The following is a 14031-nucleotide window of genomic DNA, read 5'->3' as shown; positions in this document are numbered from 1 at the left end:
TGGTGGAGGTTGGTGGAGCCTGGTGAATGAATGAATGAACGAATGAATGAATAAGGGTTTTATTTATATACAAATGCATTTTCAAATGATTGAAGGTATAAGGGAACGAAAGGAGAATGAATGAACGAATGGCTCCTTGTGAGCACGTATCCTTTTAATGAATGTGTTTATCGCTTTCTTTTGTATTTGTATCTTGAATTATTGGTTTCATGTAATGAATGCAATGCACTTCTTGTTTGCCTACGTGTTCGGAACCTCACTGAGCTTATAGCTCATCCCGTTAGTTTTGTTTTCCTTAACAGGGGAAGGCGAGCAAGGACGAGAACCGGTATAGACTAGCTGGGTCTAGCCCTTGGTTTTCTTTTGTAATGGTTCTCGCCCTAGTGCTTGGCACGGGCTGGTTGTATGGTGATTTGAAAACCTCTGTATATTTGACGGTTGTACTTCTTCTTGAGATATTATTGTATATACGTTTTGTTTTAAGTTGGATCGTGGTTAGATATTGTTATGGTTGTTTGAAGTGATCGACTGAGTCCCGGCGAGAGCTGGGCAGGCAGTCCGCCGAACCCTTTGGTTCGCCTTAGGGGAAAGTGGGGCTGTCACAGAGGTAAACCTGTGGATGATGAGAATTTGCCTATGCGTCTATTTCCGGAAAGTTTGGAGGGAGATGCTCTGGATTGATATTCAAATTTGAAGTCTGGAGAAGTCAAAACCTGGTTGGATCTATCAACAGCTTTTGTGAAGTAGTATGAATTCAACTGTGAGTTGGCACCAACACGAACCACACTGGAGGGTACGAAAAGAAAGCCGTCGGAAGATCACAAGACCTACGCAAAATGGTGGAGAAAGTTAGCTGCCAAAGTGGAGCCTCCTATGACTGAGGAGGAGATTGTTCGTACTTTCATCAAGGCTCACGATCCACCCTATTTTGAAGAGATCTTCCGCATGACTGGAAGTTCATTTGCTGCTATCATTAACAAGTTGGAGGAGTATGATGAATTTGTCAAAGCAGGAAAGATTGTTAATGTGTCTGCATTAAAGTTGCAATTGGATGCTCTACAAAATCAAAACAACAATGGGAAAAAGCCCCCATTCAAGAAGAAAGAAGGTGATACTGCTTTTATATGGGATCAAGGCCCGTCTTACAGACCCCGAAACCATCCCACCTATTCTTTTCCTTACCCGTATTACACCAATCCGCAACCAGTCTACCACACTACTATCCAATTCCATCATTCCCGACCAAATCATTTGAATACCTCGCCCTTACCTCCAACTCCACAACCTGTCTTTCAAAATCACTCTCGTCCCATTTACCATTCCAGACCAACCCTGCAAAACAATAACCCTTCTCAAAATCCTTTGCAAACCAGTGGAATCCAAACTCAGAAGCAATTTCGAACCTTCACCAATTTGGGCCGACCTATTGATCAGTTGTATGAGCAATTAAAAGCAGCTGAGAAAATTGGCACTGTTCCTCCCAAAATCTATCCCAGAGGTCCTCCTGCCGGTTATGATTCGCATGCAATCTGTGCTTATCATTCTGGAAGTCCAGGTCATACCACTGGCAATTGTTGGGCTTTAAAACATAAGATTCAAGACATGATTGACGCTGGAGACATCCTTCTCAGAAGAAAGGGAGAGCAGGGACCAAATGTTAGTAAGAATCCTTTACCTGAGCATGGGAACACTGTGGGACTTATCACCGCTGATGAAGATTTTGTCGATCCCACTCAGTACATTTTAGATGAAACTGAAGTGTTTGGCGTGATGGAGGCTGACCATGTGAGAATTAGAAAACTGTCGCCTGTTGAAAAGTCCATGACTAAAGATAATGTCGAGGAAAATTTGAAATCTTTTGTGTTTGAAAAAAATGAGCCATTCATAGTAGAAGGAGGGCCTTCCGAGATTGACAATTCTAAAGCTCCTTTTATTCTGGATTTACCATCTTTTGAATGGGATGTATCAGAGCCTGCCATTCGTAAATTTTCGGAACAAATGCCTGTCAATAACTTGCAAGAGGTACCATGGAACTACGAGGAGTCTAGTCTGTTAATTGGAGACAAATATTGCTTGAAGGAGGACGTATCTAATATTACTAGGTCTGAAAAATTTGTGGGAAACCCCGAAATCGATGTTCAATCCAGGGCCAAGATTAAATCCCTGACGCCCAAGTCTCTTGTGTCTGAAGAGGAAGCCGTGGATTTTCTAAAGATGCTGAAGAGAAGCGAGTACAAAACAGTGGAGCAGTTGGATGGGATGCCTGCTCAGATCTCTTTTTTGAATCTTCTCTTGACCTCCGAATTACACAGAGAAGCATTGCTCAAAATTCTGAACGAAGCTCAAGTCCCTAAAGATATTCCGGTGGATAAATTTTCTAACATTGTGGGGAATGTACTTGTTGCTAATCATATTGCTTTCTCCGATGATGAATTGACTGCAGAAGAGATCGGACATAACAGAGCCTTGTATATATCAGTCCGCTGCAATGGAAAGCTGTTGCCGAGGGTTTTAGTGGATAATGGGTCTGCGTTGAATATCTGTCCATGGAACACTCTTACCAAGCTTGGATTTCTTGATATTAAACTTCATCCATCTGCAACTGTGGTTCGAGGATTTGATGGTTCAAGAAGGGAATCTATGGGTGAAGCAGATCTGGTATTGGAGATAGGTCCTGCTCAATTCCAAGTTACTTGCCAAGTGATGGACTTTTCCAGCGTTTACAATATTTTGCTTGGAAGACCTTGGATACATACTTTCAATTCAATGTCATCTTCTCTGCATCAAATATTGAGGTTTATTGTGAATGATCAGCTTATTACTGTGTTTGCTGAGGATGACTGTACCATGATTGTTAATGCAAAATTCAATGGTGAAAATAGAAAAAAAACTCCAATTTCATCTCATCACGTTGCTGATATTGTCTCTGTGGGATGGGCATCCAGAGATAAGTCGCTGACTCAATCAAATTTGCCAGAGACCAGTATTATGATGGCTAGGGAGATGATCCGAGGCGGATACGAGATAGGAAAGGGTCTTGGGAGAGAATTACAAGGAATTTTGGAGCCAATAGAGATCCCGACGCAGAAGGATACATTTGGACTTGGATTTCATCCAACTGTTAAGGATAGAAGGGAAATGCAAGCTCGAAAACAAGCTGAAAAGAAGGGTAAGCAAACTTCCTTAAACGTCCCACCGTTATATCACACTTTTCCTTGTCCATCAGAGGTGATTATGCTAGAAACGAAAAATCCTGTGGAGGAGATTGAAGTGGACCTATCTCAGTTATTTGTCGGGGCCACTTGTGAGGAGGAGCCATCAGAAAATGCAGAATTTTTGCCAATTACCTAAGGAGCTATTCAGAATTGGACTGTTGATTATCTTCCCTCTTCAAGGGAATTTCGGTAAATTTAAGGGGATTGTTTTTTGTCTAGATCATATCCAGATAGGACAGTAGTCTGGATCTTTTGTTAAAAGAGATTGCTTTCATCTTTTAAACCTTTATTCTTGTTTCAGTTAATATAACTTGCTTTGTTCAAGAAAATTGCTGAAATGAAAATAAAGGTTTAGGGTTAAATATGTCTTTAAATGGCAATCATGTATGTATATTTATCTTTTTGTGAAGTCTCGATGCATTTTTGAATTTAATGAAATGAAAGACTTCTCCAGTATTTGCTATTTATTTATTACTTATGTTCTATTCTATTTTCAGATGGCCACAAATAAAACCTTCTGACCCTTTGGATGTCACCATTTTGGAATTCGATGGCTGCAATCTCGATATCTCTCATGAATTTGAAATCATGCAATCTGAAATTCAAAACGAGAGCGATACTGAGGAAGAATTTGAGTCTATTTCAAGGGATTTAAAATAGTATGAAGAGAAACCCAAACCCAACTTAGAAGAAACAGAAATCATCAATATTGGCACTAAGACAGAGGTTAAAGAGGTTAAAGTCAACATTCATTTGAATAAGAAACAGAAGGAGGAAATGATTGAATTCTTAATGCTATTTCAAGATGTATTTGCATGGTCATACGATGATATGCCAGGGATCTCTACGGACATAGTGGTTCACAGGTTGCCAACTGATCCAAATTTTTTACCTGTAAAGCAGAAGTCTCGTAAATTCAAACCAGAAATGAGCCTCAAGATAAAGAAACAAATTGTGAAGCAGCTCAATGCCAAGATAATCATGGTGTCTCATTATCCCGTCTGGCTATCGAATCCTGTGCGAGTACCTAAGAAATCTGGGGAGGTGCGAGTATGTGTTGATTACAGAGATCTGAATAAAGCCAGTCCGAAAGATGATTTTCCTTTGCCAAATATTCATATTCTTTTGGACAACACTGCTGGACACGAGATTGAATTTTTTGGTGACTGTTTTGCTGGGTATCATCAAATCTTAATGGCAGAAGAAGACAGAGAGAAAACTTCTTTTATCACCCCATGGGGAACATTTTGTTATCGAGTGATGCCTTTCGGGTTGAAGAATGCTGGATCTACTTATCAAAGGACCATGACTACCTTGTTCCATGATATGATCCACAAAGAGATGGAGGTTTATGTAGATGATATCATAATTAAATCAAAGAGGGTCGAGGACCAATTGGTTGATTTGAAGAAACTGTTTGAAAGGTTGAGAAGATATAATTTGAAGTTGAACCCTGCGAAATGTGCTTTTGGAGCTCCAGTTGGTAAATTATTGGGCTTTATTGTCAGTAAAAAGGGTATAGAAATAGATCCTGCGAAAATAAAGGCAATTCGAGATATGCCCATTCCAAAAACTCAAAAAGATGTGAAGAGTTTTCTTGAAAAGATCAATTTTATTGGCCGGTTCGTTGCACAGTTAACCTCTACCTGTGAACCTTTGTTCAAATTGTTGAAGAAAAATACGCCGATGGATTGGAGTGAAGACTGTCAGCAGGCTTTTTATAAGATTAAGACTTACTTGTTAAATCCGCCGGTCTTAGTGCCTCCTCAGCCAGGGAGACCTCTGATTATGTTTTTGTCTATTTTTGATGAGGCTGTCGGATGCGTTTTGGGACAGCATGACGAGTCTGGCAGAAAGGAGCAAGCCATCTACTATCTGAGTAAGAAATTTACAGCATATGAGGCCAATTATTCTTTTCTTGAAAGGAGTTGTTGTGCTTTAGCATGGGCAGCTCAGAAGTTGAGATATTATTTGCTTGGTTTTACCACTTACTTGATTTCTCGTTCTGATCCTTTAAAATACCTGTTGGAAAAGTCAATGCCTACGGGACGCATGGCTAAGTGGCAAATGATCCTCTCCGAATTCGACATTGTCTTCACAACACAAAAGGCAGTCAAGGGTCAAGCTATTGTAGATCATTTAGCAGAAAATCCAAGAGATGATGATTACCAGCCATTACATACCTACTTTCCTGATGAAGAAATTCTGTTCGTTGGAGCAGTTGAGGACATGAGTGAACAGTATCCTGGATGGAGGTTATTTTTCGATGGTGCGTCGAATTCTTTTGGAGCTGGAATCGGAGCAGTTTTAGTGTCGCCTGAAGGGAAACACTATCCTGCTACTGCCAAATTACGGTTTCCCTGCACCAACAATATGGCTGAGTATGAAACTTGTATTTTTGGATTGAAAATGGCATTGGACATGGAAATCAAGGAGCTGATAGCATTCAGTGATTCCGATTTACTTGTGCACCAGACGCTTAAGCAGTGGGTAACTCGTGATTCAAAAATTATGCTGTATCATTGTAGTTTGCTTAGCTTGGCCAACAAATTCAGGAATTTAGAACTCAGACATATTCCCCGCACTCGTAATGCCTTTGCTGATGCTTTAACTACTCTGTCTTCGATGATCCAACATCCAGATGAGTTGGTGATTGAACCTATACAGATTCAACTTCAGAATAGGCCAGCGCACTGTCTGGTTATGAAAAGGGTCACTGATGGTCGCTCCTGGTACAATGATATTAAGGTATTCATGAAAACGGGATCCTACCCTCCTGACTCTGATTCTATTGCAAAAAGTTTTTTACGCAGAATGTCAGCAAGATTTTTCTTGAATGGAGAAGTGTTATACAAGAAAACATCTGATTTGGGCCTTCTGAGATGCATCAACGAAGAGGAAGCCGATTATATGATGAAGGAAGTGCATAGTGAGATTTGTGGGCCACACATGAATGGACACCTACTGGTTAAGAAGATCATGAGAACAGGGTATTTTTGGCTTACCATGCAGCATGACTGTGTAGATTTTGTTAAAAAGTGTGCTAAGTGTCAAATGCATGGTGATGTTATATGTGCTCCTCCTACAGAATTGCATAGTATGACTGCTCCATGGCCATGTTCGATCTGGGGAATGGATGTGATCGGAACTATTGATCCTCCTGCATCAAATGGGCATCGATTCATCTTAGTGGCAATTGAATATTTCACCAAGTGGGTTGAGGCCGCGTCCTATAAGCATGTGACTAAAAAAGTGGTGTCGGATTTCTTGAGAAATAATATCATCTGTCGTTTTGGGGTACTAGAGACGTTGATCACTGATAATGCCAAAAATCTCAACAACGATATGGTGGATGGATTATGTGAACAGTTCAAGATTAGACATCAAAATTCGGCCATTTACAGGCCTCAGATGAATGGAGACGCTGAAGCTGCAAATAAAAATTTGAAAAAGATTATTCGTAAGATGACTGAAGCACACCGGGATTGGCATGAGAAGCTGCCTTATGCACTAATGGCTTACAGAACTATCCTCAGAACTTCTACTGGTGCAACTCCTTACTTTCTTATGGATGGAATGGAAGCAATCCTGCCTGCAGAAGTTGAAATTCCTTCCTTACGCATTCTGATGGAAGCTCAGATAGAAGAAGCTGAATGTGTCAGAGAACGTCAGGAACAGTTGTCTTTGATTGATGAAAAGAGGTTGAATGCCGTCTGCCATGGACAATGTTATCAGCAACGAATGGCTCGGGCTTACAACAAAAAAGTCAAGCCTCGTTTATTTGACGTTGGAGATAAGGTTTTGAAACGGATTCTTCCAATGCAAGATGAGGCTAAAGGGAAGTTTGCTCCCAATTGGCAAGGACCATTCATTGTTAAGAAAGTGCTATTTGGAGGAGCGCTTATTCTTATGGAAATGGACGGTCAAGTTTTTCCCCAACCAATCAATGCAGACATGTGCAAAAAGTTTTTCATTTGATTATAAAAAAAAAAAATTAAAAATACTGTAAGAGATGGATTTCAGGCATACTTCCTCTCATTTTTTCATTTCGATATTCTATCCCTAATTTTTCTTCTTTCCTTTTGACTTTTCATAACCATTTTTCTTTTTCGCTTGGCAGCTCCTTAAGATCACTAACCCCATACTGGGGCAATTTTGATTAAAAAGAGAGAGAGAGAGAGAGAGAGAGAGAGAGAGAGAGAAGAAAAGAAAAAAAAAGAAAGAAGAAAATAGAGAAAAAAAGAAAATAGAGCTTCGGTCAGAATTAAACTGGGGCAAATTTTATCTCTTTCTCACTCTAGATCGGGGAAAGTTTTGAAAGAATGCTATCTCAAATGATTGCAAACCCATCATATGATCCGCTGCCAAACCTTTCAAGCCTTAACCCTTCCTTTGCTACTCTATCCGATCCTAATCACAAGAACCAAAATTGCCGACTTTTATCTTTTGCAATATTTTGGAAAAAAAAATTTTCTTAATCAACTGGCAAATGATATAAATACAATCTTTCTGAAATATGTCAGAGAAAATTGTCTCACTGATGCTACTTAATACCAGAATATGACTGGATTGATCCAATTGGGGTTAAAATTGTCTTGTCTATGTCTCTAGGTGAAAACCCGAAAGGGCACCTTCTAAAAAAAAAAGGGGAGAAAAAGAAAGAACAGAAAAAAGAGAAGAATAAAAAAAAAAAACAAAAACAAAAACAACAAAAACAACAAAAAAAAAAAGAAGAAAAGGGGTGGGGGTAACCTTAGTGAAAACCCGAAAGGGCGCTGAGGTAGGGTTTTGAATACAAGAGGATCAACAACAAAGAATAAGATGTTGAGGTCTGAGAGCTGGTGACTATGTTGATTTGGGTCTCTTTTATACTGTTGTTCTTTTGCAGACAATGAATTCCAAAATGGACGACTACGAAAGGGTCAGATGGAGCATTTTTCCTCATCAAAGGCCATCCTCTAGATACGAATCCAAATTTTGATCTTTGGACCTATATTCAAAAATTCAACAATTTTGTTTTACTATTCTATTTGCTATTTCATTTATTTATTGTGTATCATTGTTTATTTCATATTAGCATTATTGCATGATGAATACTACATTTTTTAATTGTTTATATTTTTCATTTTTTGGGTTTCATTCAAAAGACAATCCCCTATAATTTATCTCTAAAGAATCATGAAATTTAAGGTCCTATGATACTAAAGTATGGACAATTGACATTTGACAGTTGCAAAGATTCTGAAGGGTTGTCGGGTGAACCAAAGGGAGCGATTGATCGATATTGAAACTCATGTTTACATGGTGGTGGCAATCTTTTCATCATAGTTGTTTTTTTTTCCTTTTTGCAGGAAAGATTATGTGATACAATACTGGTTTAGTTGAGGAGGATTCACACTGGGGCAAATGGCAAGTCTCGCTATACATTTCCAAAGAAAGAAACAAAAATCATTATTCCCTGTCTTTTAAAGTTCAAAAAAAATAATAATAATAATAAATAAATAAATCAAAAATAAATCAAGAAAGTTGGAAGTCCACCAAGTAAGTTTGTCTTGATTTATTACTACTTGAGCAACATGCATTTAATCTTTCAGTTTGATGGTATTGGACTTGCATTTTCATTTAATTGGGCTCGGGTCTATCCCACCAATTTGTTATTAAAAAAAAATTCAATCAAATCAAAATCATCAAATTTAATTTTCTGTTGGAGCGTAATCGCGTCCCTCCGCGCATCAATTTAATTTCCTGTTCGTGAGTCTCAGCGTCCACCGCACACCCTTCTACCACCCATTCTTAACAAATTTAAATTCCTGTTGGAGTGTAATCGCGTCCCTCTGCGCATCAATTTAATTTTCTGTTGGTGAGTCTCAGCGTCCACCGAGCACCCTTCTGTCCCCATTCTCGACAATTTAAATTTCTGTAGGTGAGTTTCAGCGTTCGCCGCGCACCCTTCTATCCCCTTTCTTGTAGCGTAACCGCGTCCCTCCGTGCATCTTTTTCTAGTTATGAAAATTACTTTTCTTGACTGTTTTGACTAATAATTGTGCTTTCTCATTCATTTTGTGTTTCATGTTTAGAAGTTCTGAGAGTTCAGACTTTTTCGACTTTGCAAAGACCACAGTTGGTCAATGCACTTGTTTCATTGTGGTTCACTTGCATTCGAACTACGTTTGACCTGATTCCCATGGTGGGATACGTAGGCAATTCTACATGAGTTCGGTCACATTTTCTGCAATGTTATTGCATCATTTTGTCCAATAATTTCAGCCAAGTGTTGGCTTGTTTATTTTAGTTCAGGTGCAGCTACAAGAGACAGGTAAGCAATTTGGTGTCTACGTCTTTGTCTTGAGTTTCTTTGAAACTCTAGACAAAGAGTGGTAAGCTGTAGACACCAAATTTCTGTCAATTTTTAATATTTTCTCAAGATTTTCTATTTAATGAATTATTTATTTTCTAGCATTTTAATGTGCATTTTTCTCATTTTTGCAGGTTTGTTAAAAAAAAAAAGACAAAACAACAACAAAAAAAAAATCAAAAAAAAAAAATCCAGTCAAAATCAAATTATTACTAAACTTACACATTTTCATCATTTTTCCCACAAAATACACTTAACCCATTCCTACACTCAACTTTCTTGTCATTTGGTAAAAAATAATCATTTTGACCAAACACACACACAAGCTCCTCTTTTTCTCTCACAATATTGACTCTCTGGTCTCGGAGACGATAAAAAAAAAGGCACTCTAGCTCGGAGACAACTCTCGGCACTCGGCTCTCTCTCAATAGACCACACACAAAACACTCCACTCTTTCTCCCTCTCAATATACATCCCTCGGCCCTTTCTTTGACTCACACCAGAAAACACACAAGAACAAAGCTCCCCATTTTGGCCTTCCTTAAGTTCTCAACGGAGAGAAAAGGCTAGACGAAAGAAACTTTGGGAGCCAGGGAGATTCGCTCAAGGTGTGGAAATTGCATCAAACATTTTGGTCAAGAAACTACCACCTACATTGAGGTATTTTCTAGTTTTCCTTCTACCATATTACAATCCATGTTTCAGTGTCTAATTTCTCTTGCTTTTGCTGTTTTTTTTATTATTGTTGTGGTTGTATATTAATTTCTCTTGTTTGCTGGGTTTTATTGTTGTTGTTGCATTGCTGAAATTTGGGAAATGGCATGAACTAGATGAAGGAAAAGGAAATGTTTCTCATGCATGCATATTAACCGTTTGAAAAAATGCCAAAATGACAAACGAATTAAAAAGCTTAACATTGTACATGTTTTCTTGTCAAATAGGTGACCGTTTGCTAGTGTAAGTCTGAAAAGGTGTGGTTATTCAAAAAAAATTTTAAGTTTTGAGTGTTAAAAGTTTTGAAGGATTTTTGTTATTTTTGGACTGTTTTGGTTTAATTTTATCATATCTGTTGTTACTTTTATTGATTTTAGTTGATATTTAGGTTGTAAAAATTACAAGGAGTGTTGTAGTATAGGTTTTATATATTTTTTTTGTGAAGATTTGGGTGTTTAAAAAATAATAATAATAAAAACTGGACTGTATTTTGACATTTTGGCCACTTTCGGATCAGCTTTTGTAAAAACTAAATCCGGAAATGGAATCTACGCGAAAAATCGAGTGAGGGGATGTATTTTGGTGAAATTTGGTAACGGGAGAGGTTGCCGACGACCGCCGGCGGCAGCTGCCATGGCCGATAGCTGAAGAAGCTTCAGCTGGCCAGGCAAGAAGAAGAAGAAACGGACGGTGAAGAAAAGAAAGAAAAGAAGGAAAGAAAAGAAAAAAAATGGTTTGGGCTATTGTTTCTATTTTCGGGTGGGCTTGTGGTTCTTTTTAGTTGGGTTTTGGTTTATTTTTTTTGGGTTTTGGTTGGACTAGGAGGTCAGAGCCCATACTTTTTTTTATTGGGCTTAAGTGATAAAATGACGGGTTGACCTGTGTATTTTAGCCTGGACTTCGATTGGGCCGGATGGCCGTGGCCTAAAGAAAAATAGAGAATGGCCCGGTGGCCTGTTTTCTTAAGAAGATCTGCTAGTGAAATTTGCACTTTAACCCCTGATCTTTGGAGTAGTTTCACTTCGGCCCAAAACATTTTAAATTTCTTTCACTTTGGTCCTTAAATTAATTGCATTTTGATTCTTGAATTTTATCTTTCATTTAATTTTGACCCCTAAACTTTGGAAAAATATAATTTTTATCCCTAAAAGTTTTTCAATTTTTGCAATTCAGTCCCTAGTGAATTTTGACTCTCTTTATTGTGATTGTTTCTTTTCTTTAATAGCTAATTATGTTACTTTTGAGTATGTTTAACTTGTAATTCTTAGATATTCTTAAATTTATTTACGTTTGACATATTAAGGTGAATTTTCATTATTATTATTACTTTTTCAATTAAATTGGTGCCATGATTCTTTTGTTTATTTTGAGTATAAATAGGGCAATTTGACTCCGTTTAGTCACCACTTCAAAAGGGAGGTACTCCATTATTATTATTTCAATGTCAATTACGTGCTCTTATGTGCTCCTACGTGTTCCTATGTGTTTATATATTTTTATATGCTTTGTTTATTTGATTTGAATGTTCGTTTAAATTTTCTTATGTTTGTTTAGTTAATTTTATAATTATTTGAGAGGCATTTAAATACATCAAAAAAATGTAATAGATAGGATAATTAGATTTGTTTTATTTTATTTCCCCTTTTAGATTGTAGTTAGGCGCTCCCCGATGTAATAGATAGGTTGTGTGCTTATGTGACTTTATGTGTTACGTGCCTTACCCGCTTCCCTTAGGATTTTTGCATCTAGATATTATGCTTATGTGTTACGTGCTATGTGCTCTTACGTATTTATTTGTTTTAATTTATGCTTTATTTGTTTCACTATGAATTGTTAATGCATGACGTCACCACACTAGTCCAACGCTAGTTGTGGCTTCTCCCTCCACTTACTTGCTAGTCCAACGCTAGTAAGGATTTTTAGAGATGGGCTAGTCTAACGCTAGACCCTTTTAGGTCGTCTTGCGCTAGATTCATCTTTGTGTGTTATTCACTACATTTTCATACATATTTTCATTTTTAGGATCTTTTCTCATTTGTATGATATTTCTTGTTATATTATCCCCTATCCTCTATATGTGTTAATCATATCACTTACAATCGCATTTCATTTAAGAAATTGTATGATAAGTAGGTCCATTTGCTTGTTCATGTTAGGGGAATTATTTTTTAAACATGAAAAATGGGTGATTATAACTTTTTAGTTTAAATACCCCATTAATCCCTATATAAGAAAATTATGTCACGAGTTTTTGCCTCCCGTACCCTTTATGTTGCATTCCCTTTTTCTTTGATCACTTATATCTATGTATATAATTTAATTTCTTTTCTTTACTTTACGTTTCTTTTTCATCATTTGCACACTCGTGACCCTTTCAAGGAAGTATTTTTGGCCTTCGCAATTAATGCGATTGGTTCAATTAAACCCTTGAATGAATATTTTGTCCCTTCGATATTTTTATAAATTTAGATTTGCATCCATGTAGGAAACATCCAAAATGATAAAATTAAGGGTTAGATTAGGAAAATTTTGACTAAACCTCGCAACTAGTTTAGACTAGGTTGAAAGGGTGCCTTAGGTTTAAGATAATTGAACCTTTGCCTTCCCTTTCTCCAACCGTGACTCCCGAATTCGTTTTCTCTGTTTTCAAAGACCTGGAGTTGTCGAAAAGGGTTTTATTTTTATTTTATTTAAAAACATTTTTTTGGGTGACTTGATACACCCAAACTTGATACCAAGTGGCGACTTCTATTTTTTTTTAAAAACCCTTTTAGACTAAATTTTGGACCCAAATTGTCGCATTTTTTTTTAAAATCCCATTCTAGGTCATTTTTCGCTTGTTTTAAAATAAAATCACATCTCTTGTAAACACATCTTTTATAAAGCTCATTATATTTCATTTTTTCTATCGCGAAAAATGGGGCGTGACAGTATCTACGGTGCATGACACATCAGGAGCCTAAGAAGTGGAATACATGGCTATCACTGGCAGAATGGTGGTATATCACCATTTTTCATGCTGCTATACAGATGAGCCCCTTTGAAGCACTGTATGGAATAAAACCACCCCAGCTAGCCTTAGGGGCATACTCACACTCTAAGGTAGCCACTGTGAGGACTTGAAAAATTCCTTATATTTTTCTTAAAAATTTCCTTTAATTTGGAATTTATTACTTTACAGTAGCTTTACTTACACATTCACTTTCCCAATTGCTACAAATAATCATAGAAATAAGGATTTCCTTTTTACTTTCATCGTTACAATAAACTAGGCTTTTTACGTCTTTTCGTAAAATGAGAATCGGTATGGAGTGTGTATTAAATTTAGTGATTAAGAGTGAGTTTTAGATGATATTACATGTGTGATTAGTAGTAATAATAATAAGTTAGTGAATTATAAGTGAAAACCTAGTACATGCGATTTAGGGAAAAACGGTGTGAACCGACATGTACCGTTGACTACCGATTGAACACACCACTTGACCACCACTTTCTTAACTTGATCTCATTGTTATTAGTGCATAATATCACCCCCTCATCAGATCATTATGGCCGAAAATGTTGACCATTAAAACCAAGGAAAAGAAGAAAATTCAAGATCAAACTTTGTGGTGACAAGTGGAAGCAATCCAACCATCTTTGGCCTAAACTAAGACCAAGCTTCTTAACTTTTCTTGAACTTCATTCTTCTTCATTTTGCAGCTATGGTGGCCGAACCTTGAGAGCAAAAAAGAGAGATGAGAGCT

At 37.4% G+C, this 14031-nt stretch overlaps 1 protein-coding gene across 1 annotated transcript; it reads left to right on the top strand.

The window, feature by feature from the left end:
* Positions 1–873: 873 nt before the first annotated feature.
* LOC113687220 (uncharacterized) lies at positions 874–3351 on the top strand. The gene has a single exon (XM_027204887.2). It carries the CDS (start codon positions 874–876, stop codon positions 3349–3351), a length of 2478 nt encoding a protein of 825 aa, XP_027060688.1.
* Positions 3352–14031: the final 10680 nt, after the last annotated feature.

This window comes from Coffea arabica, chromosome 5e (assembly GCF_036785885.1).
Source record: "Coffea arabica cultivar ET-39 chromosome 5e, Coffea Arabica ET-39 HiFi, whole genome shotgun sequence".
Taxonomy (NCBI): Eukaryota; Viridiplantae; Streptophyta; class Magnoliopsida; order Gentianales; family Rubiaceae; genus Coffea; species Coffea arabica.
This window is presented reverse-complemented; position numbering and strand designations above follow the sequence as displayed.

Excerpts from the sequence above, each read along its gene's own strand:
- LOC113687220 (XM_027204887.2), top strand. The coding sequence starts at position 874 with ATGACTGAGGAGGAGATTGTTCGTACTTTCATCAAGGCTCACGATCCA.